This window comes from Desmodus rotundus, chromosome 1, assembly GCF_022682495.2.
Source record: "Desmodus rotundus isolate HL8 chromosome 1, HLdesRot8A.1, whole genome shotgun sequence".
NCBI lineage: Eukaryota > Metazoa > Chordata > Mammalia > Chiroptera > Phyllostomidae > Desmodus > Desmodus rotundus.
In genome coordinates, this window is record NC_071387.1 from 198,638,597 (window position 1) to 198,665,992 (window position 27,396).

Below are 27,396 nucleotides of genomic sequence, written 5' to 3' on the forward strand. Positions count from 1 at the left end.
CAGCTAGGTGATGCACACAAATCATTTGACTCAGTAGAAGTGGAAAAATGGCAGAGAAGGGGAGGGATTGGATTTATTATGTTTTGCTATCAAAGTGACGTATGCACATTAAAGTCAGTTTGGGACAATGAGGAAAGAAAGAATTCTGACACAATCTTTCAACTGTAACAGTTGTTAAGCCACATTTAGGCACTTCCCCATTTGATCTTTCTTCCCGTTCCTTTTGTTTTTAACATTTTTTGCCACCCCACTGCATTTGCCGTTTTAAATCTTCGAACACCCCAAACGCTGACGCACTGTATGTGGAGCAGGCACGGCACCAGCGCTTGGAGTCTGGCTGGCCTCTGAACCCTGCTTCTGTTGTTTGTTAGCTAAGCGACTTCGGGCACGTGTACCTCCTTGAGCCTCAGTTTCCTCCTCTGTGAGACAGGGATTGTACTTAAATCTACCTCACAGAGTTTTTATGCGGATCAAAGAACGAAACGGTACAGGCGAAGCTGTTCACGGTGGCGTCACCCAGTACCTGGTGCTGTCATTGCTGGTGGGAGGAACCGGACCAGCCTCGCTCATGGCAGGCACGTAGTGCCTGGACATCTGGAGAGGGTAGCTCGGGCGTGGAGGCGTGGCGCTCTGCACCAGCCCAGACGAACTCCAGGCATTCATTTCTTGGATGTATCCAGTGATGTTGCAGCTAGTCACTCAGCCTGCATTTATTGAAGGCCTACTATGTGCTGGGTCCTGGGTAAGGAGTGAGAGCTACAGGATGACACAGTTATCCCAATGTGGGAACCACCAGTTGCCCCCGGCTCCCCGCGCCCCCCCCCCCCCCTCCCCCCCCCCCCCCCCCCGCCAGCCCCAGCTCCCTGGCCGCAGGATTGCTGAGCACAGGGCATAGTGCTGAGCAGGTCATTTCCTCTTTCACAAATATTCTGTACCCTTCTCACTCAAAATGTTGAAAACAAATCAGAAAAAGCCAAGCCAAGCCAAGCAAATTTGCTTTCCCTTATTCCCGAAACAGCTGTTAAGACTCACCTTCTCTGCCCTACTTATCACGAGAAGACTTCTTTCTCCTCCTCTTAATCCCTGGTTCAGGACCATTATAAAGATATGATGTTAGTGCCCACCACTTCTCTGAGAGCACTATCCTTAAGGTCACTGGTGACCGCCTCATTGCCAAGGCCATTAGCCTTACCTTGGGCCATGCTTCATGCCTGGAAAGCAGTGCTGTGCCGTGGGACCTTCTGGGATAGTAGCTTGTTCTAGTCTGTGTTGAAATGTAGCAAGTGCAACTGAGAAACTAAAGTTTTAGTTTTATTTAATTTCAATTAAAGTTTAATTAGTCACACATTTGGCTAGTGACTGCTATTTTGGAGCTTTAGAACATTCCGTATTGTTTCCATCCATTTCTTTCTGGAAACGCTGTTTTCCTAGCTTTGGTGGCACCACATTTTTCTGGTTCTCTGTGAGCTGCTCCATCTCCTCCTACTCCTGCTCTGAAAGTGGCATCCCCAACGTGTCTGTGCTCAGGCTCCTCCCTCTTGCCCTGCACTCCCTCACCAAGGGCAGCCAGCCAGTCCCTGGTGCTAACTCTAAGCCATATAGAAGTGACATCCAATACCCTCTTGGGCTTTTTCACTCCTCTTTCTGTTTAGGCCATTATTTCCCACCCCAGACTGGTGATGTCACTTGGTCATTCCATAGTCATCACCTTGGATTGACTAGGACCCTCCCTGAAATCATTATAATTTCCACGTCCACCTCCTCCATCTGATTCTGCTCTTTCCTCTAGTGACACCCCGTTTTCCTTTCCTCTGCAGCTGGTGACGCGCCTCCCTCTCTGCTGTCCCTCACTCCCCCATTCTTCTGGAGGCTTGAGATTCCTCTTGCATAGTCCTCTGCTTTCATTCTCAAAGGCTCACCCTCTTGTTGATTAAAAAAGCAGTAAATATTCATTATTGAAAACTTCCCAGATTCAGAAACACACACACACACAAAGGAAAGGAAAACGACAAGGAAGGAAATGTAAACTTGCCTATGGTTCTACCCCCGCCCCCGAGAACCATGTTTAATTTTGGGGTGGGGGGTGTCTTCCCACATTTCACCTCTCACAACCTCTTGCCTGATTACTGTGGCCGTGAACCTCCCGTGTCTCCCCACTCTAGTCCACTGCTGTTTCCTAAGGCGCGGCTCTGATCATGTCATTCTGCGTTCCACCCGTTGATCTCCCGGGGCACCCAGGCGTCCACGGAACTAAATTCGCCCCACTGGTGGGGCGTCACGCCAAGCCAACCTGTGCCCCGCGTGGGAGATGTTACTGACACTTTACAACGAGACACCCCCACAAAAGCAGGAAGTCATAGTGTCTGTTAAGTGTGGGACTGATACCTGTTTATTTTGGCTTAAATTTATTAAGCACTACTGTTCCCATTCTTTTTTTCCCTTAGAAAACAAATGTTTTCCCCATTTTAGTAACTGAGATAGTTGCTGTTTCCAGTTCCGTGTGTACTTTCTAACGACATTGCACAGCCCTTGGGAGGGCCAGTGGGGTTCAGTCTTCCCAGGAGAGAATTTTCCCAGAGCTGAGTGACTGACCCTCTTTGCCTAAGAAACATTACTCCTGCTGAGTCCTGATACCTCAAATCAGTTAAAAATGAATCAATAAATATTGATTGCATGCTTATGAGAAATGGGTTCCTCCGCGGGACGAGGAACATTTTCAGACTTTGGGGTCTTCCCGGCACGTGGATCTGGCCCCGTCACAAAGGCCACGATGTCTGTGTCCCGAGCACCAGCTGGGCTCACCCTGGCCGGTGGCAGATGCGCAAATCACTGGCTCTCTGCTTGCTTCCTCACTGAGGCCCCCTCCGCATCTGGGAGGCCTCGTGTGGGAGGAGGAGGACTTTGTCAAGTTCAAACTTTGCCAAGTTTGGTGGCGTGAGATTTAATCTTGAGCTCACTGAGAACGGCTCTAGCCCTTCATGAATTCTGTCCTCAGCTCTGTCTTGTCTTTTAGCGGCTCGCTGCCTACCGTGGTCATGAACACTGGTGCCTCAGCCTGTGCCTTAGGTCTGCCAAGGGCACCTCTCCGCCCTCTTCTCCGGTGAAATCCTACTCACCCGTTTAGGACCAGCTGATGCCTCCTCCTCCTCCCAGGGAGCCCTCTCTCTGTGGGGCTGGTTGTCTCTTCCTCTGTGCTCTCCACTGTGTCTTCATATCCGTGGATTTTCCTCCCTCCCCCAGGAAGCTGCTAGCCTGTGATAACTTCAGCTGTTACATGTCTGTCTCTAAATCCTTCTCTTGAAGGTGGTGGAGACTGTTCAAGACACTTATGATGCCCACTGTGGCAGCTGCCACGGACTTTGAACACAGTTTTCAGTTGGTCCATATTTGTCTGACTTAAGCTGTGATAGGAATTCCAAGGCCGCCAGCTCTCTTTTCCTGTTAAGAGGAGAGTGAGAGCCCTGGCCTCGCACTGCAGAACCATCCTCACTGCTCAGCCACGGGGCCTGGGCGGGGGCCATGGACTGGGGGCTCAGCGCGAACAAAGGATGTTGGTGTTGGACTGCAGAGGCTGAATTCCTTGTTTTATTTCTAGATCTGCAGGGATCATCCCGATAATTCATAGAAACAACAGTTTATTGTCAAAAGGTAGAGGCCCAAAAGAATGGGGCCCCGAAGGCCACGTACTGTCCAAAAAAATGAAATCATGAAGAGAAGAGTAATGATTTTTTCCCCCATGTGGTTTGCCTCTGCTTTTGTGTAGGGAGGGCTGTGAAGCAGCAGGGCACCCAACTTCTCCCGCCTCGGTTTCCGCATCTGTAAGACGGAGATGGTAATTGTACCCACATCACTGGGTCTTGTGAGGCTTAAGTAGTTTCTAAACATAAAGTACTCAGTGGAGATGATGGTATCATCCTCTATCTGCTCAATACATGTTAGCGATTTTCATTCTGTTACTATTGATGCACTGCTACACACTGTCCAAAAGATAATTTGAGGATGGCGCCAGAGCTAGAGATGCAAATTCTCCCATTCACCTAAGCTACTCCTCACTCCGAAGAGATTCCAGCGATATTTTAAGAACTATCAATAATCTCAAACTCTTTTGTTTTAACAGTGCCAACGTTATCATACTTGCACATGCCTGTTGTCACACAGAGCCATGCCTGCCACCACATCTCCACAACATCAGGCTCACTGCCCCAAAGCAACACTCGGCTGACCTCCCCAGATGATGGCAGCTATTAAAAACTGAGTGCGAGCAAGGAGGAATGAAACTTCCTTCCTGCCCCTGCAACGCTGCAGTTCTCGGGGGCTGAAAATTACAGTTACATGCTTATTATAAGGTAGTTAACTCCACAGTGCTTTCCTTTCTCTCACATTTCAAAGGAACACGTGTCCTAAAGAGCCTTCTTCTCCTTTGAGGATGGTGACATTGTCACATTATCCCCAGGTGCAAAACTATGACAATGCCTCTTGTCATGGTTGCCAAGAGTAACTTGTAGAGACACATCGCAGTTGAAAGAGGATAACGGCCCCTTTATGGTGACTGGCTTGGGATTATAAATATTTTTATTTCTCCCGTAGGAGATGGCTCGTGGAAGAGAGGAGACAAACACGACTTTGAAGCTAAGCAGGCATACTCATCCCTCCAAACAATCACTCTACTGAGGACAGTGAAACCTGAGTTTGAGAAGTTTTCCATGGAGGTGAAAAGTTCTGTTGAGAAACAAGGGCTCAATGAGGAGGATTACGTAAGTGCTTGATTACAAGCCTAGACCTTCAGCATCCTGGAAACAGTCTTCTAATTAAATCAGAAGTGACAAAGTGTCCCATTCTGAACCATTCAGAAATTCCTAGGTTCATGTCTGAATGTCACTGTGCTTTCTGTGTGTTTCTTTTTCTGGCCAGCGTTCCTCCCTCCCTCCCCGCCCCCGCCCCCTCCCCATCACCCCCACCCCGCACTTACGCTTTTCCAACGGCTGTAGGAAGGAAAATTGCTTTTCGTGGGCACTTGCGGTAATGCTGAGCAGATGTCTGTAGACTTCCATCACTTAGTCAGCCGGGAGCCTGTTGGGGGAGAAGATGCACGAAAGAGGGCCAAAGGTTCGCATACCTAATTTTTCCAAAGCTTGGTGGCAGAAGATGTTTTGGGTTTTAGAAGACTCTTTCTTTTGGCAGACTGTCTTAGCTCCATGGCGAGCCTGCTTCTCTCTTGTGGCTGTGTCGCTGCCCCTTGGCTGCGAGCTGTTTCCTACCCAAGTATTCCAGAGCTTCCCACTCAATTAGTGCTGTTGTTATGGAGGCATTTGCCAAGAGTGGGCCAGAGTCAGAAGGTTAGGCCAGGCTATGGATGAAACAGAGGGACTCATCTCATTGGTGGCACGGAAGACAGCTGACTGCACTTCACTGGGTGCCATTGCTCTGCTGCCTCCGACGCACTTTGCCGAGTGGCCCCTTGCCCCTCTGTGCCACTCCAGAACGGCTCACTCCACGGCGTCCGGCCTGGAACAGGAGCACCTTCTTAACTTTTTTTCAAACTTTACTTGTTTATTTAATTTCTCAATTACAGTTTACTTTCAGTAGTATTTTGTACTGGCTTCAGGTGTACAGCATAGTGGTTAGACACTCATATACTTTACAAACCGTTCCCTCTGATGTTTCCTGCACCCACCTGGCACTGTGCATACTTGTCGCAATGTTATTGACTACATTCCCTATGCTCTACTTTGCATCCCTGTGACTGTGTTGTAACTGCCACTTTGTATTTCTTAATGCCTCCACCTTTTCCATCCGGCCCTACAACCCCTCCCCTCTGACAGCTGTCAGTCCTTTTTCTGTATTTATGAGTCTGTTTCTATTTTGTTTATTTTGTTCATTAGATTCCACATATCAGTGAGATCATATGTCTTTCTCTGACTGGCTTATTTCACTTAGCATAATGCTCCCTGTGAGTATTGTGTAACTACCAATTTCTACTTCTTAATTCCTTCACCTTTTCCACCCAGTCCCCCAACACCCTCCCCTCTGGCAGTCACCAACCAGTCCAGGCTCTGTGGGAGCACCTTCTGACTGACAGATATATGGCTTGGAGAGTTCCTGCCCAAGGTAGATACTGACCGGCTTTACAAGAGACGGTCACGTCCAAACAGAGCTTCCCCCAGTTTCTCCCCTTGCATCTCGACAGGGGACAGGCATTGGCCTCAGGCAGACCTCCAGTCAGAGCCGGGATCTAGTACTTTCTACGAGTGTGATCTGGGGCAAATGACTTAGTCTTGCTGATCCAAATTCTTTCCCCTGTTAGGAGGATTACAGATAATCCATCTGAAGCATTTAGCATGACCCCTGTCAAAAAGTTGGAACTCAACAAATGATGTCCTTTTATACTGTTGCTATATACACAAGGGTCTATAAACATATTTACCACTGTCTTAGGTGGTAGGTATTATACATACATCATTTAAAATACCTCTTGCCTTTCTAAGCCAGCGCTGTCCAGGAGATATGCAGTATAAGTCACAAGTTAGAGCATATGCAATTTTAAATGTTCTAGTAGCCCCATATAAACGAGTTAAAATAACCAGGTGAAATTAATTTTTAAAATTTATTTAGTTATTTATTATTATTATTTTTAACCTCATCTGAGGACATTTTTTAAATTGCTTTGAGAGAGAAAGGGGACGGGGAGAGAGAGAGATAAAGTGGGAGAGAGTGAGAGGAACACTGATGTCAGAGGGAAGCATCGATTGGTTGCCTCTTATAGGCTCCTTGAGTGGGGATTGAACCCTCAGCTCAGGTATGTGCCCTGACTGGGAATTGAACCCTCAACCTTCCCATGTGTGGGACAATGCTCCAACCACCTGAGCCACACTAGAGAGGGCCAGGTGAAATTAATTTTAATAAGACATTTTATTTAACTCACATATAAAAATATTAGGTCAACATTTAATCATTGTAACAATTATGAATGAGATTGTATATTCTTTTACTTGTACAAAGTCTTTGAATTCCAATGTGTATTTTACCCTTGTAGCAGATCTTCAGTTCAAGGGCTCGCAGGCCATATGTGACTAGAGGCCACTTTACTGGACAGTGTGTTCAGAACCACGACAGAAATAGGCCTGCTGTAATGCGGCCCGGGTTCAAGGAAACCTATGGCAATATTATCATCACCCAGAGCCTTTGCCCCAGGAGTGTGGAAGAACACCAAAGGCAGCGAGCTTCCTTTAGTGGTGCTAAGGTGGCCTGGGCCAAATGGAAAACATCTAAGTCTTTTACATGGGCCACTGACTTATTTTACTCTACCAGGTTTATGTTCATTTTATGGCTTAAAAGCTCAACAATGTGGTCTTTTTGTGGGCGTCCTTCCTGAGGTTGTTGAAGTTCAAGTATTTCAGTATAGGTTGTCCAATGTCATGATACTCATTGGGCAAAAGTGGGCATTCCAACACACTGTGGGGTAATTCTTTTTGGTGATCAGTTTTCCTGTATTCAGAATAGTAAATCTTATTTAAGGGCAGTCGATGGAAAATCTCGTTGGGACGGTAGGCTTGCCGCAAAGATCCACAGTCCTTTCCAAACCAAGTGCTTTAGATGTTCTTTGTATTGCAGGTTACAATATTGCTGCTCTCTGCCGGTGGGATCATCCAAAACAGACTTTATAAATAAAAACAATCATTTTTATGTAGAAATCAATCAGACTCATTATAAGAACTTATTGCAGTTCTGAAGATGCATCTGTCTTTTCATAGTGATGATGTGCTTCTCGGGCTCTTGTGAGTGCCACCTGTGGAGGTTCATCAGGCCCGTGCAGACAGGTGGACAGGCGGTTGTGGGGACCTTTGAGGAAGAGGGAGTGTGGGCGCCCAAGACCAGGAGCTAGTGTGGCCGGCACTCCCCTGTGCTGTCCAGGGGTGTCCAACCCGCGGCCTGCGATGGCTATGAATGCAGCCCAACTCAAAATCATGAATTTGCTTAAAACATTACTTAGTTTTGTTACTAAGTTTTTTCCAAGTTTTATTACTTAGATATGTGAATTTTCCACATTAGTGATTGCAAACTTGGGACCTGCTTGACGAATTTAAAAGATTATTGAGAGGGCCACTGCATAATTAGGGTTGTTATGTGTGAACTTTTTATTTCTTACCTGTGGTGGCGGATATCACGAAAATCATGCACAGACCTTTTTTTTTTGCTCATCAGTTTTTGTTAGGGTTTGTGTGTTTAATGTGTGGCCCAGAGATGCCAAAAGGCTGGACATCCCTGTGCTACGCTCTGATCGAATGCAGCAGGAGATGCTTCACAAGACTAGCAAGACTTGGTAGTCTTCATTCTAGGGCTCAGCGCTTTTCCGGGTCTTCCTGCTTCTGCGCCTTGTATTCATCAGCTTGCTGAGAACTGAAGTTCGTGACACCCACAGGGGGCTCTTCAGCCGCTGCTCTGCATCTCACATCCAGAGACTTTGATGGCCTCTCTGATTAGTTCTAAAATGTACCACACATGTTCTAAACCATCCCATAGGGACAAATTTGTTTCTTTTCAATTCTTCTAAGAATGCTTAATTAAAAGGGGGGAAGAAGGGGAATGGGCAAGTCAACGAACACATATAAAGGCCCCATGGGCAGGGACATCGGGGTGGGAATTGACTGTGGGAGGGGGGTGGGTGGGGTAGGGGAGAGCAATGGGGGGAACAAGTGGGACAGCTGTAATTGAACAACAATAAAAAAGTATACTTAATTAAGTCTATTAAATGAAGTAAAGTATCATTAATTAAATTAAAAACTTTTGATGGACCTGGCTGGGATCCCGATACAGTATTGAATATGAGCAGTGATGGTGGACATCCTTGCCTTGTTCTTAACTTTAATTTGAAGAACATACAACAGATTTCCTATCTGTTCATCCCGCTAAGTGAGCATGATGTTGCCTGTGGGGTTTCTGGGAGAGGCTTTGTGAAATCTGGAGGCTCCATTTTATTCCTTGTTCGTGATGTTTTGTTTTTGGCAAAATTACAGCTTTTATTAGGATAACCGAAACAAAACACAACAAAGTCACAGTTTATGTAATGTAAGTGAAGGGAAGGCCTTGGGCGCAGGATTTTACTGCAGGCATTATAAGTTGCATTATACCCCTGCTCTATGTCATCTTTGTTGGTATCACATTCATCAGATTAGCTTGCTGACGGCAGGTGATCTTCTCAAAATGCAAAGCTCTGAAACTTTAACATTTTTATGAGCCTATGTTGAAACATTGGAAAGATGGAGTGGCTATAATTTTTAAAATAAAATTATTATTCTGTATTTTTAACTTACCAAATTTTGATAGATTAATGAAATTTTGTTTCCTTAAAGTTGGTATCTTCTTCCTCCACCTCCCTCCTTCTCCCACCCTCCTCCCTGCATCTCCATCTCTTACCCTTTTAAGTGTTGGCTTTTTAATTGAGATAACGGCATATTTACCTGCGTTTTAAGATGTAGCACAGAGAGATCGCTGGTATGCGTGCCCAGTTCGCCCGACTGGTAACGTTTTGGACGATTACATATAAGATCCAGGCAAATGGATATGGACGCTGATCCAACGCACCGACCTTACACAGATTTCCCCAGTTGTATTTGTACGTATGTATGTGTTTATGTATTAAATTCTATGCAATTTTGTCGCCTGTGTAGTTGGGGTATTTGCATGTTATCAAATACCTTTTCTGTATCTATTGAGATAATCAGATGTTTTTTCCTTCTTCTGTTATAGTTTGTTGTATTGCTAGATTTTTTCTCTTTTTCCAGCTCTGTTGAGATAAATTGATATACCACACTGTATAAGTTTAAGATGTACTTCGTAATGATTTGATGCATGCATATATTGCAAAGTGATCGCCACAATTCCTTTAGTTAACATCCATCCCCTCACATAGTTACAAAAATTTTTTTCTCTTACAACTTCCAAGCGTACATTACAGTCCTGCTAACTATCGCCATCGTGCTGTGTGCCAGACCCCCAGAACTCACTCATCTTACAAGTTTCAGTTTGTACCTTTGGTCACCTGCATTATGGCATTTTTCTAATTTCCATCATCTCTGCACTCCTGGAATCACTCTGGTCTCTCTGTATCCAGAGCGCCCACTCAATTAGTGCTGTTGTTATGGAGGCATTTGCCAAGAGTGGGCCAGAGTCAGAAGGTTAGGCCAGGCTATGGATGAAACAGAGGGACTCATCTCATTGGTGGCACGGAAGACAGCTGACCACCCCTCACTGGGTGCCATTGCTTTGCTGCCTCCAGTGCACTTTGCTGCCACAGAGGGGCAAGGGGCCACACAGCACTGCTCAGGACTCTGAGCTTCTCCATTTCCCATACCGTACTTTGGAGAATATAATTGCGGTTGGTTGAACCTGTACAAGTTTGTCTAGGTGGAGCTTTCCGGGCTGGGTCATCTCCAAGGCTATTGCAGCCTGTACATTAGTGTCTCTGGGTCAAATATCTACTCTTGTTTCATTCCCCCTGGTGGCTGGTTGGGCGCGTGCACGGTGTGGTGTGGGAAGAGACGACTGCTGAGTTGGGCTGTCACTGGGGCTGTGGGTGTTGCGTGTACTGTAAAGGGCTAGTTATTAGTACATGTATCGTAGGACAGTTTCTCCACCGTCCCTGTGGGTAAAATGATAACATTTTAAAATGTACCTTTGTCCTCTTACTAGTGAACCAGATGCAAACCAATTCCATTCTGATACATTACATTTTACTAGGGCCCAGGGGCCACCGCTGGAGACCGTGTAGCCTAATGGTTAAACATGCAGGCTTGAGAATGCGTAAACCTAGCCCTGCCTCTTACTATTCTTATCTCGGGCACATTTCTGAAAATCTGTGCCTTAGATTACTGACTATGAAATGGGGATAATAATTTTTTAACTGAGAAGGCTGTTGAGAAAGAACTTGAGAATTATATATGCAGGTAATATTTAACACAATGCCAGGTCCTTAGTAGATATTCAAGGGATGGTAGCTATTATTTCTTTTATCTTTGTTTCTTGTACTCCAGACCAATGGATGTGATGTTCTTGCATGCCTGATGTACCCAGAACTCCTACTCACCCCCCAGATCCAAGCTTAAACACCCACCTTCTCAAGACAGTCTTTTCCGACTCCGCAGACTGTCTCCCAGCCCTCTGCTCCTTTCCTTCATGGCTCGCCTCCCCGGCTGTAACCCCTCACCATAGGTGTGGGGTTTCCCGTTAACGCGGCCTCTGCCGTCAGACTGCAAACTCTGTGTGAGTAGAAACATACGTGTTACTGCTCACGTTTGCATTCCCCTCCTGTATGCTCGGCACGTAGGAAGCAGCCAATAAGGAAGCTATTATTACTGTGCACATTATTTTAGTTATTATTGAACCAGAGGACATAGACTCCGACTCTCTCCTTGTATAGTGGTGGGAACTGAGGCCCAGGGAGGTGAGGTGGCCTTTCCAAATGTAACCAATGTGCTGCAACCAGTACAACACCTTTGGGGGTGACAGAGTCCTGTGCCTAGACCTTGTCAGGCCCACAGAACCAGGAGTTCAGTTTCCCTTACACTGTGAAAGATGGTGTTTGGGGGTAATAATGAATTTTCCAGTGGGGGTTCTGAAGACCCTCTGGGGGGTCATCAGAAACCTAAAGTTAGTATTAAGCCCCATTAGAGAGGCTCTCAGGTATTGGTGGGGCGCTCAGTGTGGCTTGGACAGTGTTTGCCAAGTGCCCGCCCCGGCTTCTCTGGTGGCTCTCTTTTGGTGGCTCACATGTGCAGCGACTTTCACTCAGGGGTGTCTTAATGGAGGTGTTTGGCCTCTGCCACGCAGTGGTTCCGGTTCCAGAACACCATGGTGTTCTGTGTTAGAATGCGCCGTGCGGTGGCCAAGCCAAGATTAGTTGCACCCCCGACTCCCGGCTCACTGCCTTTCTTTTTCCACTACATCAGTCTGACCAATCTGTTAATAGCAATGTGCCCAATATGGGGGCCACCCATGACCCAAAGATTAAGTGTCTCAGGCCCTACAAGCGAGCCCGGCAGGCCGCACAGGCTGAAGCACATCCTTCCTTTCTTTGTGCCCTGCCTGCCCAAATACACACTTTTTAGACATCAGTTTCTGTCAACTCTTTCACATATGTGACAAAGTCTGCTGAGGACTCTGTCTCTTTATCTGCAGCGACCTGTTTTCTCCTGACGTGTAACCTGTCATTTCCTAGATCATCAGATGCTGTTTATTGAGGGCTTTGGGAGCAGGGATGTGAGATTGATCCTGCACCATGCAGAGGTCCTGTCTGGGGTGGGGTCCTCATCACCTAAAAATACTTCAGCAGGTGTATAAACACCCGCAGCTGTGAACTCTGGAGCCCACAAGAGCTCCATTCCTGGGCCAGCATGGACATGAAACGTCGTGCACCTCAGTGTAAAGCGCTCTGACAGACTGCCGCTCACAGAGGTCTGGACAGTGTATCTTGTAGCAGACCAGCTGTGGCACATGTGTGAAAATATCACGGTTCCCAGACAAATGAAATGAAACAAAGCAGAGCGGGTTCACTTTGGTAAGACGCTACTTCCAAAGTCATGCAAGCTTCCATGACCTCTTTAAGTGGATGAGGGTTCCGTGACTTGGGGTGCATTAGTTCTTTACAGTTATGTACAAATTTTTGTGTGTAAGGGCACGCGTGTATATTTCTGAAGAGGGGTCCCAACATCCCTTGTCTGATTCTGAGCGAGGCCAGTGCTGCAAAAAATAGGAATCATTGAACTAGGCCACGGCTGGTCAACATGCTATTTGTCCAGTTGTTGTCTCGGGCCTGCTTTATTCACCCGGATAGGTGCACGCAGGCCTGCACGGAAGAGAGGAGTCCCTCTCCTGGAATAAAACGAAGAACAGCTAAAGGCTCTATTATTTCCTAACTAACATTCTAAAACCATTAGTTTTATTTTGGAGATGAAAGAGATGGAAATGCATTTCCTCATTTCTTCCTTTTGGACTAGGGAATCAGTTCAGTCTTTCCAATTCTCAGTGTTTTCACATTATGTTTTTAAGAGGTAGACTTCAATTTGTCCCTGCTACTAATTCTCAGTTTAGACTGAGCCAGGGTTGGAGATATCTTTCCCCCTGGCAGTTGCTCTGACTTCTTGGTCCTGTAAATCCCACTCTTGGCCTTGTCCCATCCTCCCTATTGTGTTTGGCACTTCTGAGCCCATTTACTAGCTGGACTTTTAACAGTTGGCTTTGCTCTTGGGTGAAACTCACCTTCCTTCCTGATGTTGTTGTTGTTTAAATCAAAGTAATACGTGACTTTCCAGACTGAATAAAATGAATTAAAAGCCCACCCTGAGTTAAAGATAAATTCAAAGTACTATAAGAGTTAACACAAATGTATCCACTTCTCCTCCACTTCTGACTTCCATTCTTTAGAGGCAATAATCCTTAATGTTTTCAATGACTTCTCTTCATATTTCCAAAATAGCTGATTTATATTGCTGCTTTTGATATTAAAAGTGTTCATATTATCTCTTGATTACCTTACACACTCCTTCTCTACCAATACTTTTCCTCTCCTCCTCCAATATTTATTTTTTATTTTTTATTTATAGGCAGAGGGGAAAAGAGGGAGAAAGAGAGGGAGAGACACATCAATGTGTGGTTGCCTCTCATATGCCTCATACAGGGGACCTGGCCTGCAACCCAGGCATGTGCCCTGACTGGGAATCGAACCAGTGACTGTTTGGTTCACTTCCCAAGGACAGCGCTCAATCCACTGAGTCACACCAGCCAGGGAAATATTTTATTACATGGTTTTTAGTTAAAGGAATATTCACAAAATAAAATCTGAAATAAAGCACTTCCCATATTCAGAGTTTTTAGTATTATTATGCCATATTTATATTTACAACAGAATTATGTAGTGTTCTACGATTATATTTTCTTTCCTATGTAGCTTTTTGTTTTCTCTGGAGTTAATAATTTCCTTAGTTTTTTAATTTGCTTTCATATAGCTCTTACTATTTCATTCTCATTCTCTTAATCAAAAATTTTACATAATGTTGTTATTTTTTTCAGCCCTTTGTCTTCCTGCCCCAGTTAAGAGTAATTGCTTCCTCCTTCAATATCAACCTTCAGTTTTCTCCTGTACTGGAGTCTCTTTTTCTTGGATACTGATCTCCTTCTTTGTTGGAGTTTCACCTTAGTTTTAAAGGAAAAGGAGGGTATGAGTGGAAAATTGTTTGAAACTTTGCATACCAAAAATATTAAAAAAAAATTTTGTTGGTCATTTAGTTGGGTATGAAAATTTTAGTTTGAAGATGATTTTCCTTCAAAATTTTGATGTTATTGCTGTATTGTTTTGCAGCCTTTGGTGTTTCCAATTTCATTATTTATCTTTGTCATGCTACTTTCTTTTTTATCTATCTCTAGAAGCCTTTGGCATTTTCTCTGTATTGTTGATTATACAAGTCAGGGTCTAGTCTACACCAAATAGTTCAACAGAAGAAATTTAATGGGAGAAACTAGCTTTAAGGTGTAAGAAGTGTTGACATGCCAAATTGAAGAGTAAGGCAAGCCAGAGATTAGCAAGAGCAAAAAGTTAAGACCACTTCCAGAGCTAGAGGGACAGGGAAGAGAGAGTTTTACCAGGATCCAAGAGTTAGAGCTCTCATGGGAGCCAGAAGCAGGGAAGAAACAGCCCCTGCCATAGATGCTACCTATGGCAAAGAGGGAGAGGGAGAGGTAGTCCGGCTCCCCTCTTTCCTGGCTTTTCCTCCAGGGCTTCTGTTATCTGAACCAACCAGAAGTCAGCTGGCAGGGAAGTGCAGCCTGGCAGGGCCCTCCCCGTCTGAGGTGGGGCACAGCGGAGTAGAGGTAGGGAGGGGATGAATGAACTGGAGATCGAATAGGCAGGCAGCTGGCTCACCGGTCTTCTGAAATTTAACAATGGTGTGCGCTGATGTGGATCTTTTAAAAATCTTTGTGCTGGGCACTTTGCTCTTTCTGGAAATTTAAAGGTTGGATGTAGGCTCTCCTCAGTTAACTCTTCAGTTTTCTCTCCTATTTTCCAACTCTGCCTTTTACTTTCTGAGAGGTTGCTTCCATTTTATCCTCCAAACTGTCTGTTGAGTTTTTAATTTCTGCTATCATGTTTTTAATTTCCAGGAGTTCTCTTTTATTCTCTGAGTGCCTCTGTTTTTAAAAAAATTACCTTATTTCCTAGATGCAGTATCTTATTTTTCTGAGGATACCTTTTCATTAGTTCTAGAGTGCACTTCTTTCATATTTTAAAGTTGGGGTTCATTTTATAATTGGTGGGCTGTCATAATTTTTCTTTCTAAGGGCACATAAAAAAATAGGGGCTTATAGTTGCTGCTACCTTACATTTGTTGATAAGTTTTTCTTTTTTTAGTTTTCTTTCACTTCCTGCATTGCTTATTTCTTTCAAGTTCTTTTTTAAAAAGATAATTTTGATTTCTTTCTTTTTCACGTTACAAGGTTTTCTTAAACTGTTGATAATCCATGGCTATCTGTTTGTGTCTGAGGGTGAGCCGTTAAGGAGCTCTCCAGAATATCTGTGTGTATGGGAACTGACCTAGTGGTGGAGCTTATTGTGGGGTCGTAAGGGCTCAGGCTAGCTTTGTCAAAGGGTGATTTCCAATTATGATAACCTGGCAGCTATTTCTCGTAGGCTGGTCAGTGTCACTGAAGAATTGTCATCCAGACCCCTTCTTGAGAGTCAGCCATTCTGGGGGCTGCCCCACATCCAGGGGCAGGCAGTCTCACCTTTAGGATTGCAGACTTTTCACTCATACCTCAGTTTCCCGTCTTATGAAGCACCAATTCTCTAGCTGTGCCCAGTACCCACCCATTCAGATCTTCCCTATGTCAACATCTTCAAAGAATAAATCTCCTGTCTTCTGCCTGGGTGGGAAGGGGCCGTTTGTCCTCTTAAGGTTTGGGTGTGGAGGGACATTTAAGTGCTCCTTATACAGATTTTCAAGCAATCCTGCCATTTTCAGTGCCCTTGCCCCCGGCATGCTCCCGGACTGGAGGTGACTAGTGTCCCCATTTCTAGAGCCTCTGGACAGGAGGTCCTTGCTTCTTGTTGGAGTGTTCTCAGCTGTGTGAATGCCTTGGTTTTAGTTTCTCAGGTCTATTGAGTCAGTTACCCCGTCCACCTTCCAGATTTTTTTGACTTGTAAGTTTACACCTTAAAAAATTCATTTATTGTTGTTTTGGTGGGGATTTGGAGAAAAATTTTTTAAATAAAATTAAACTATTGGGGTGATGTTGGTTAACACATGATACAAGTTTCAAGTGTGCATTTCCATAATGCATCACCTGCGTATTGATTGCATTGTGTGCTGACGTGCCCTGGCAGGTTATTTGTAATTTATCAGCAGTGTAGCAGTAGAAATTTTATACCCTTTCTAGAATCTCTTAAGCCTCTTCGAATACTTCAGAAAAAAAGTTGAACAACATTTGAAGACATAAATGTTGAGAGAGTTCCCATGTGGGGCTCGGCTACCTGCTGATACAACCGTCCGTGGCAGAGGCCTTCTGTTCTGAGGAGGATCCCCTCCCTAGTAACTTCCCCACAGCATCACTGCAGCTAGAGCCCAGGCAACCCAGTTGCATGGAGCTGCTGGAGAGAAGGCAGGGGGGGGTGGGGGTGGGGTGGGGGTGGAGGGTGGGTGGGGGGGATGGGGTGGGGGTGGGGTGGGGTTGGTGGGGGAGGCAGAGCTCCTGACTCTGGGCTGGCACAGTGGACTTGGGCCCAGAATGCCCTTGGCTGGGTCCTTTTATGCATACTGCTCCTTCTGTTGTAAAACCCAAGATTTGGGCCATTCCTTCCAGGGGCTTTCCCATTCTCAGGTTTCTGTTAGGAGTTGAAAGTGTTTTTCTAACTTTAGTCTTAACATAGAGCAGGGGGGTCAAACTCATTTTCACCGGGGGCCACATCAGTCTCGCCATTGCCTTCAAAGGGCCGAATGTCATTTTAGGACTGTATAAATGGAACTACTCCTTACAGTTAAGGGAGCATTTGGTGGGGCTGCCCGGTAGAAACAAGGTGCCACAAGGTGGAGGGCCGGATTTGGCCCGTGGGCCTTGCGTTTGCCTCCTCTGCCATAGAGGCTGCACCTCATTGCTGTTGTCTGGGTGTGGAATTTACTTACCCTTTATTGAAAGATCACAGTGAAACAATCACCCCCCACCCAGCCGCACCCCACCATTTTAGAAGAATTGTACCCCAGTAAGGTCTTTACTGCTTGTGCCATTACATCAGAGAGCTGTCTTGGAGATTTTCATTACTCCAGCTCTAAAATACAAAGGACCAGCTCTTCTTCAGGTCCAAACTAGTCGCCATTCTATGGCGTGTAACTGTATATGCAAAACTCAACTTTGTGTGTACAAAGTAAGTAATCACAATGTTTTCTGTCCAGTGTGCGTTTGCAGGGATACAGCTGCAAGTGTAGTTTGCAGACACAAAATTAGAACCTAGTTTTTAAGATCAAAAGCGTTTGTGTTTTTTTTAGTTATTTTTCTAATGAATCTCAGAGATGACTTTTTGTTGTTATTGTTGTTAGGGAAAGGTATTTTAGTTGCAAGCAGTGTGTGGAGTCCATTTTTTAATGAAATAATGCACATCCTTAGTACTTCAGCTTTCCAATTCAGTTTCATACTTCTTAATGCGACCTCTGTTCTTGTCGTGGGGTAGAATTTGGTAAATGCTGTTTTTATTTCTAACCAGGTATTCTGAGCAGGGGGCGATTTTATAACCTTGGATATTTGCTCGTTTGAGGTTAGCGGGCCACCCATAGCTTGTTTTTTCTTGTTATTTAAAAGTCAAAAATTTAACTAATTAAACAAATACTCCAGCAGCTCGCTGGAAGCGTAGGAGGGCGGCATTGTCAGAGAGGTAGGATGTCACTGGGTTTTCCCTGTCCCCTGGGTCTCCCTCTGGCAGCTGCATGTGGACTTGGAGCTTGGGGAGCAGGCGATTTATCTAGCCAAGGTATTTGAACAGGGACAGGGTTTAATAAATCATTGTTTAGATAGGCCAGACATTACATTTTAGAAAGTCCAAAATGTTGAAAAACAACGCTCTCATTTCCTTCAACGAGGGGAAGGCCCAGCAGTTAAACTGTCTAAATGAGCTTGTATTTTGACACTGGTTTTGCACAGAAGCAGTGTGGGAGGGGACATTAGTTGAAAAATTATCAGATCATCAATAAAACCTTGGCCAGACACTTCGCCCCCTCTTGTCTTACATAATGTCATTTAATTGGAACTCTATACTCTTACTGAAGTTTTAAAAAGTTAGCTATTCAGTAAAACTAATGAAAGAGAAAAATGTAGCAGATAAAGGCCACATTTGCCCCATTTCTGGGGAGACTGTGCACAGGCAGGCTTCTGTGTCTGCCAGAGCACCATCAGAAAAGAAGGCGACTCCCCCTCCAATGCCACCCCCCTTTGCCCTCACCCCCTTTCTTTAAAACCAGCCAGAGAATAATTTGTCCAAATGAAAAGGCCCTTTCAGGCGCTGGAGAGCTTTGCTAATTGTATTTGAAAGAATAAAAGCGAACCACAAGTTGGCGTTTAACAACAGAAAAATAATGAGTTCACATGCCAACATATTAATAAGATTAGTTTTATTAGGAAAATGTAATCAGGTGGGCCAGGCACTGCTGGAGGAATGACTTATTAAAAATCATGCTTTTTGTCCAGCTAAAGAATAGTAGTTACCTTTCAAAACATGTTTAAATAAAGGTGTACTAAAAGCCAAAAAACATCACCCTCATTTTCTTGAAATAGAATAGAAAATTGCTTTAAAGCTATTTATTTCTGTATCTTTTAAATAGCTTTATTTGTACTAAATTAGAATATTAAGACAAATTGGGAATCTCCTGATTAAAGTTTTTTCGTTTGATTATAAGTAAGTATCCATTTGCTTGTGACTTCCACATCTTGGCAAATGTGGATTTATTAATTGCAAAAACATATTGAACTGGCGTAATCTGAAAATGTTCAAGGCAAAACCCACTGTACCTATGAGAAATGGCTTTTCCAAACAATAGGCTTCACTTTGACCTTTCAAAGGACCATCACTGTGGGTTTCCGCCCCCCACCGCCCCTGTCATGTACGGTGATGTAACTTCAGTTAGAAAGATGTTTTGCAAAAATGGCGACAATATACTCAAATATGCATGACTAAAATAGCAATGCAGTGTGGAAATACATTTCACAATTGAAAGGCTAGGCTGTTACCCTCTCCCCCTGCCCCCCCCCCCCCACACACATTGTCACTGCGTGAGTAGAAGGGCATTTCAGCACATTTGGCCAGGTTCTTCACAATGGAAACCCAAGTCAATTTCTTTTTAGGATAGTCAGGTCACTTAAAATATGGACTGCAGACACATTACCAGTCGGCCTGCAGAAGGAACATGTGTCAGTTCTAACAATTATACCCAGTAGTGTAAGTGAAGAAGCTCGGGGCAAAATTATAGAGGATGGAAGCTCAGATTTCCTTTTTTTTTTTTTTTTTTTTTTGTCGTTCTCCCCTTCCCATGCCTCTGTGCTCCTGGAGCCCCAGCATCTTAGCATCCCTCTTTCTCCTTGGCAAGGAACTCACTTACACAAAGATAGTGGGCGTCCAGCAGAGTAGCTTTACCAGGAGGCTGCATTGAAAGGAGGAACCTGGAAAAGGAAGGCTTAGCAGGGGTGTCCAACCTTTTGGCGTCTCTGGGCCACACTGGAAGAAGAACAGTTGTCTTGGGCCACACATTAAATACACAAACCCTAACAAAACCAAAAAAAATCTCATAATGTTTTAAGTAACTTTATGATTTTGTGTTGGGCCACATTCATAGCCATCCTGGGCCGTGGGTTGGACACCCCTGAAAAGTAAACAAATCTCAGGGTGCTGTTTTGTTGTCAGGTGGAGTAGATGAGCCAGGACTTCTTCTTTCTACAAGAGAGCTCTGCACAGGAAACAGTTCTTTAGTCCGCAACCCCTTGGCTGGAGCAGCGCCGTACTTTCAGAACTTGAACTCCGTGAGGTGAAGTTTTGTGTTTTATGTACAGGGCTGCAACAAAAGGATCCTGCATGTCACATAACTTGACAGGCACCAGAAGGGAATGCCCATGTGTCCAGCCTTCCAGCTGGGAAGAGGGGAGGCCGACAGGCCCCTGCCAACTTTGCTGACCACTGCACTAACAGAGAACTCTGGTGTTTGATGCCGACAGCAGCCACAGGTTTTTAAAGTCCTAGGGCAGAGTCCTGGTTCATAAGGCCTGGCCATTGATGTTGCTGTCCATGTGGGTGGATGTGGCGGAGGAGCCCCAGCTCGTGGTTCAATAAATATTAATTGATGGGCATTAAAACAATCGATGACCCCGGGGCATGTCACCTTGTGTGCCAGAGCCTTTAATCTGTGAAATGGAGAAAACCACACTGAGTTGCTCTTGGAAGTTATGAAAAATGATTGTAAAGGAGTTTATAAGCTTAAGCGCTTCGAGTGATAGTGTCCAAAGAAAACAGGCCCGGCAGCCGGGAGCAGAGCATCCCGGGGCCTGCGAGCACAGTACAGTAGCCATTCTAAATGACCTCCTTTCTGGGCTCCAGCCAATTGCAAAAGGAGAAGAACTAGAATAATATATTGCTGGGGACTCAACCTCCTTCCCAGTTAGGACATTTGAAAATAGCTCAAGCTATAAGAAATTATTTTGGATTAGTCTTTATCGTCTGATTTTTTTCCCCCTCCCTGGAGTGAAATTTGCTTCATTTTGTGAAGTTCTAAAAATCTCACTCCCACGGGCTGTGATTTAAAGGTAGGGAGGAGGTGAGCATAAGATTTTTTTTTGGTATAATAAACAATTTGACAATTGACCTAAATTTGGAGACCTGTATTAACTATTTCCTTTACCCAGTTATCTCTGTGTGGGATAACTACTAAGTCACTGAAGTCAGATAGCTGTGTTTCCACCCTGTCCTACAGACCTTAAAGAGATTTCATTTATTAGTAAATGGCCCTGTGTCAGATTGGCAACCCAATTTACCCACTGTTGCCCAACAAATTACATTCATTTCGATTTCCGGCCATTTTTTTCTTTTCTCTACTCAGCAGTGACATGTACTTACGGGAACCATATGCCCAAGGATTTCTTGGTAGAACAGATATTAGACCCGGTTCATATGCCCTTTGGGTGCCCATGTGTTTTCTTTGATCCCTTGACCCTGTGTATTGCCATGTAGATAGTAAAGCCCATGGAAGGTTACTGATCGGACCTGTCTCCTACCATTGTGCACTTACCAAGTCCCTCCTTTGGTCTTGGCATTGTCCCAGGTCCTGTGAGGAGAGTTCACACCCTTGCGCGTGTCTCTTGAAGGATGGGAAGAAGTGATGGGTACAGACAAGCCTCCTGAATTATTCAAATAGGGAATCTAAGCCTAGAAGTAGAACTGCATTAGACGCGTTTAGGGAATAGCAAAAGAGCCTGGCTCGAATGGAGGGATTCTGTAGAGGAGTTGTTTGGAAAGGTCCCCTCTTTTTTGAAATCTGCCCCGCTCTTGGCTGCTGAGACACCACCATCTCCAAGCTCTCTGCCTACATTGCTAGTCTTCTCTCACGACTCTCCTTTCCCACTTGCTCCACAAATAGTGTTTCCCAAGGTTCTTCCCTTGGCCCTTTCCTCTCCAAACACTTTCTGGGCAGCACAGCCACTTGCCTGGGTGGGATTTTCATCTCTGTGTGGATAACATCTAAATTTATATCTCTAAGTCCAACCTCTTGAGTGACAGCCCCTGCTTCCAATTTCCTGCTGGCCTCTCTGCCTGAGCAACACTGTGTCTACCCTGCCTCATCCTCCCTCCCCTTACGACCTTCTCCATTCTGAGCTCCGCTGGACCATGCACAGAGAGGAGTCAGGGAGGATGGAAGTGAGTTCAAAGAACTTGTTCTGTACACAAAAAGAAGTAGGAAGTAGGAGGTTGGCGTCAGAAAGAGATTTTCAAGGATTGTGAAGGTGGAGTCGTTCCATGGTGAGGTCTAGGGTCTTGCTGCTCAAAGGGTGTTCTGTGGACCAGCTGCATTAGCCTCACCAGGGAATTGTAGAAATGAGGAACCTTAGCACCCCATCCCTCAAACCTACTGAGTCTGAACCTGCACATGAATAAGATTCCCAAGTGAACTGTATGGTCTAGAGTATGTGTGTGAGAGAGTGAGCTGATGAAACTGAGTGGAGATGAAATTCACCAAATAATGGTGGTCAGGAAGCCAAGAGGCTATGGTGTTGAATGAATGGATAATGTACAGGGACATTGAAATGGCCCAGTATGAATGCAGTAGTGTGGGTGGAGGGGAAGAATGTGAGCTGACTGCCAGCCTCCGTAATGTATTCATCATGCCCTGGGAGAGAGGGAGAGCCCTGCATCAGACGGCAGTGATATTTGACACAGGATTTTTGATGTCTCAGTTCCTTGAGAACAGAGTCTCTGATTAGGATTTTTCCATATCTCAGCTCTTAAAAAAATAGAGCAGGTCCTTAAATAATGATGATTGACATCATGAGCGGTAGGCTCAAGGAGATTAAGCTTTTCCCCCTGCCTTTATGTCAATTTACAATTTTTTTTAAAGCAATCTTGGGGCCGACTTTAACAATCTGGTATCCAATATTTCCTTTTCCTTTCTTTTGAACCTATTTTCCTGACAGTCAATTAAAAAGGTTTTTGCTAGGGCAAACTTTCTCTTTTCCCCCTCTCTTCTGAAATGCAGATAACATCCCGGAAATCCTATATATATGTTAGAGAAGTCATATTAAGTCTTCGAAAGAAAAGGCTGGTAATCTTGGTGCACTATCCCTGGGTGTTAGTTTGGTCTTTAGGTAGTTGCTGGGCTTGCTAAACAAATCAGTACTGAGGGCGAAGGTGCTGGTTTGGAGACAGACGACCTGAGTTCCATTTGCAGCTCTGTCCTTACTCTTTGCAATGTTGAGTGAACCAGGCAACTGTTGCAGGCTTCGCTTTATCATTTATGCAATAAACTGGTTGGACTATATGAGTTCCAAATTCCCTTCAAGTTAGAAACTTTTGTGATTCTGTAATTCTTCTGGACTGTTATGAAATGCCTATGAGGTTAAAATAATGCAAGTACCCAAGAAATGTACCTAGGGGTCTCTGTTATATTGTGGCCAATATATTTATTAAGCTTGCTGTCGTTCTACCTCTCAACATATTGGGACCACCTCCATGAGAGTCCTGATACATCTGCATCTAGAATACTCTGCATAGTTTTGGTAACTCTCTTAAGAGAACCGTTCTCCTTATATTAGTAGAGTGTGTTAGCCCTAAATGTTTTAATAAAGTACTATAGTAATTTCCTAAGGGAGTGGAACAATTTTCTTATGAAGAAAAGATCTTAACAAGATCATCCTCTTCAAAATGTGTAAGGTGTAGCATGATACAACCTGTGAAGACTATGGGGCATTTCTTGAAATTTGAAGCCTTAACCGAATTCTCAAACCATAGACCTGAAGGGATACTTTCGTGATAATTACAAGGAATGCCTATTTTTCCTGATAGTTAGAAAGCATATGAAACTCATTACTTGCACAGTTTCCAAAAGCTGTCTTAAATGGGTTCCAGAATGATTTCGATCAGTTCATTATGATGGATCCCAAATGGGGTTGAGAAGAGTGTTGATCACTTGGGGTGTAGCCCTGTTCTTTTAGGTTGATATTTGAGCTCTTTTAATGTCTTTTTAAAAAATGTATTTTAGAAATAATTACGTGTTTAAAATGAAAAAGTTGGTTACATGATAGAAAACACAAAACTGGACAAAACATGAATGTTGAGTGTATTGTTATGTATGTTCTTATGTTCCAATAGCACTGACTGGAAAGGCTTCCACAATTTTTCAGGCTTTGGTTATTCATTTAGGGAATTGGTTAATAAAGAAAACATTTTATTATGGAAACTTTAAATATATACAAAAATAGCGAGTGCAGTATAGTGTAACTCCATGTCCCTCCTACTCTGCTCCAACAATTTTCAACTCAGTCTAATGTTATCTATAACCATTCCCCACCATTATCTGACTCCCTGAAAAATTTGAAGCAAATCCAAGGCATCCTCATTTCATCTGTAAATATTTCAGTATGTATCTAAAAGATAAGGCTCTGAATTATTTCACTAAAATACAACATATGTACCGTGAAATCCACAGCTCGTAACTGCACACCTTGATCGGCTTTGAGACACGTGCGTGTCTGTGCAGCTGCCACCCCAATCAGGGCACGGGACACTGGCATGACCCGAGTTCCCTTGTGTCTCTTCCCAGTGCATTCACACCCTACAAGCCAAACGATGCAAGTTATTGGGGGATACTTAACAAATAAAGTTGTGTAAATTTAAGGCATGCAGCATAATGATTTGATGTACATATACATGTTGTGGTATGATTACCACGAAAAGTTAGTTTCAGTTAGTTAACACGTCCATCACCTCACACAGTTACTTTTCTAGTGGTGGCGGTGGGGACTTTACGATGTACTCTCAGCAGATTACAAGTGTACAACACAGCACTGTAAACCACAGCCACCATGCTGTGCCTCAGAGCTCCGGAACTTACTCCACTCGTTACTGAGAGTTTATTCCCTTTCACCAGCGTTTCTCCACTTCCCTCACTGTCTGGCCCCTGGCAACCACCCTTCAACGCTGTGTCTATGCATTTGACTTTATTAGATTCCGCATGTGAGATCGTACGGTATTCACCTTTCTCTGTCTGATTTACTTCGCTTAGCATAATGCCCACCACATTCCTCCATGCTGTCACAACTGGCAGGATTTCTCTCATTTGTAGGGCTGGATGATATTCCATTGTGTGTATATTGTATATACATATGGTGTTTATGTGTGTATATGTATATGTGTGTATATTACATGTTATATGCATGTGTACATTTTCTGTATCCATTCATCCGTCAGCGGACTCAGGCTGTTTCCACGTCTTGGCTATTGTGAATAATGCTGCCGTGAGCATGAGGTGCAGATGTACCTTTGAGACACTGATTTCATTGTCTTCATATATAATTCCCAGAAGTGGGGTTGCTGGGATCATATAGTAGTTCTATTTTTGAATTTTGGAGGAAGTTTTATGCTGTTTTCCATAATAGCTTTACCAATTTACATTCCCACCACAGGGCACAAGTTTTCCTCTTCCCCCACATCTTTGCCAATATTTGTCATCTCTGTCTTTTTTTTTTTAATTGTAATAGCCATTCTAACAGGTGTGAAGTGGTGTCTCATTTTGGTTTTGAGTTACATTTCCCTGACGATTAGTGATGTTGAGCACCTTTTTATGTACGTGTTGGCCATCTGTGTGTTCTCTTGGGGAAAAAAAGGTCTCTTCAGGTCCTTTGCTCATTTTGTTAATCAGATTGTTTTTATTTTTGATATTGAGTTGTATGAGTTCCTAGTATATTTTGAATATTAATCCCTTATCAGATATAAGGTTTGCAAGTATTTTCTCCCCTTGCATAGGTTGCCATTTTGTTCTGTTGATGGTTCCCTTGCTGTGCAGAAGCTCTTTAGTTTGATGTAGTCCCACTGATTTGTTTTTGCTTTTGTTGCTTGTGCTTTTGGTGCCACGTCCAAAAAGCCATTGCCAAGACCAGTGTCAAGGAACTTTCTCCCTATGTTTTCTTCTGATAGTTTTATGGTTTCAGGTCTTACATTTATTTAAGTCTTTTACCCGTTTTGAGTTAATCTTTGTGAGTGGTAAAGATAGGTGTTCAATTTCATTCTTTTGTATGTGGTTACCCAGATATCCCAGTTTTATTGGAGAGACTACCTTTCTACATTGTGTGTTTTGGCTTCCTTGTCAAAAATTTAGTTGATCATATCTCTGGGTTTATTTCTGGGCTCTAGATTCTCTTCTATTGGTCGACTGTTTTTTTGCCAGCACCATACTGTTTTGATTACTGTAGCTTTGTTAATACAGTTTGAAATCAGGAAATGTGATGCCTTCAATTTTGTTCTTCTTTCTCAATACTGCTTTGGCTGTTCAAGATCTTTTGTGGTCCATACAAATTTTTAAGATTTTTTTGTTTTATTAATATGAAAAATATCACTGAAGTTTTGATAGAGATTGTATTGAATCTGTGGATTGTTTGGGAATAGTATGGGTGTCTTTCCAATATTAATTCTTCTCATCCAAAAACATGGGATGTCATTTTCATTTGTGCCTTCGATTTCTTTCATCAGTGTCTTATGGTTTCCAGTGTCCAGATCTTTCCACTCTTTTGTTAAATTTATTTCTACGTATTTTATTGTTTTTGATGTAACTACTCTTATTTCTACCACCATGCTCGTTTTGCCCATTCTTGGAGTCATATAGCACATAATGTATGAATGGAATCATGTAGTATATCCTCTTGTGTCTGGCTTCTTTCACTCCATCTTCTGCTGCTTTTGAGATTTTGCATGGTGTTGCATGCAGATTTTTGAGTAATCGCATTTAAATTGTTGAGTAATAGTAGATTATGCAAATGTACCATAATTTGCTTATTTGCTTTTCTATTTCTGTTTGATGGACTCCTTCCCACCTCAGTTTGGGACTATTATAACCAAAGGTGCAATAAGCATTCTGGTGTAAGTCTTACTGTGGACATATGTCTTCATTTCTATTGTTTGCATGAATACTTAGGAATGAAATTGCTGGGTTGTAGCATAGATACATGTTTAACATTACAAGAAATTGCCTCAGTAGTCTTATTTTACATTCCCACCAGCAGTGTACAAGAGTTAAAGTTGTTCTACAATCTCATCTACATTTGGTGTTGTCAGCTTTTTAATGTTAGTGATTCTGATGAATGTAAAATGGTACTGCATTATGCTTTTAAATTGCATTCCCCTGGTGACTAGTGATCTTTTACCCTCTTTAAGTAGCCATAAAAGTAAAGGCTACTTCACTTTTATGTTCTCACTGTTAAAGTATTTTACCATTTTTAAATTGGGTTATTTATCTTTTTTCATGATTGATTTAAGGAATTCTTTAAAAATATTCTGGATATGTCATATACATGTACAATAATTACTTTCTTTCAGTCTTTCATTTGCTTTTTCATATTTTTTAAAAAATTTTATTGTTATTCAATTACAGTTGTATGCCTTTTCTCCCCTTCCCTCCGCCTCACCCCAGCTGAACCCACCTCCCTCCCCTGCTTTTTCATATTTTTAATGGAGCTTCTTGACAGGCAGAGTTTTAATGTTGATAAAGTCTTCTTAAATATTTTTAGTGTTTTTTTTGTATTCCCTTTATGAAAAATTTGCCAACCTGAAAGACAGAAAGATATTCTCCTATTTTCTTTCAGAGATTTATAGATTTAGCTATATATTTAGATCTG

General features: G+C 43.5%; 1 protein-coding gene across 2 annotated transcripts in view; it reads left to right on the forward strand.

The window, feature by feature from the left end:
- The window catches only part of NPR3 (natriuretic peptide receptor 3), a 64,682-nt gene that overhangs the window by 15,093 nt on the left and 22,193 nt on the right, over positions 1-27,396 (forward strand). For both annotated transcript variants that reach the window (XM_024578431.4, XM_024578432.4), the window contains exon 3: positions 4,588-4,754. In XM_024578431.4, the coding sequence (XP_024434199.1) occupies positions 4,588-4,754 (167 nt within the window). The remainder of the gene's footprint in view (positions 1-4,587; positions 4,755-27,396) is intronic.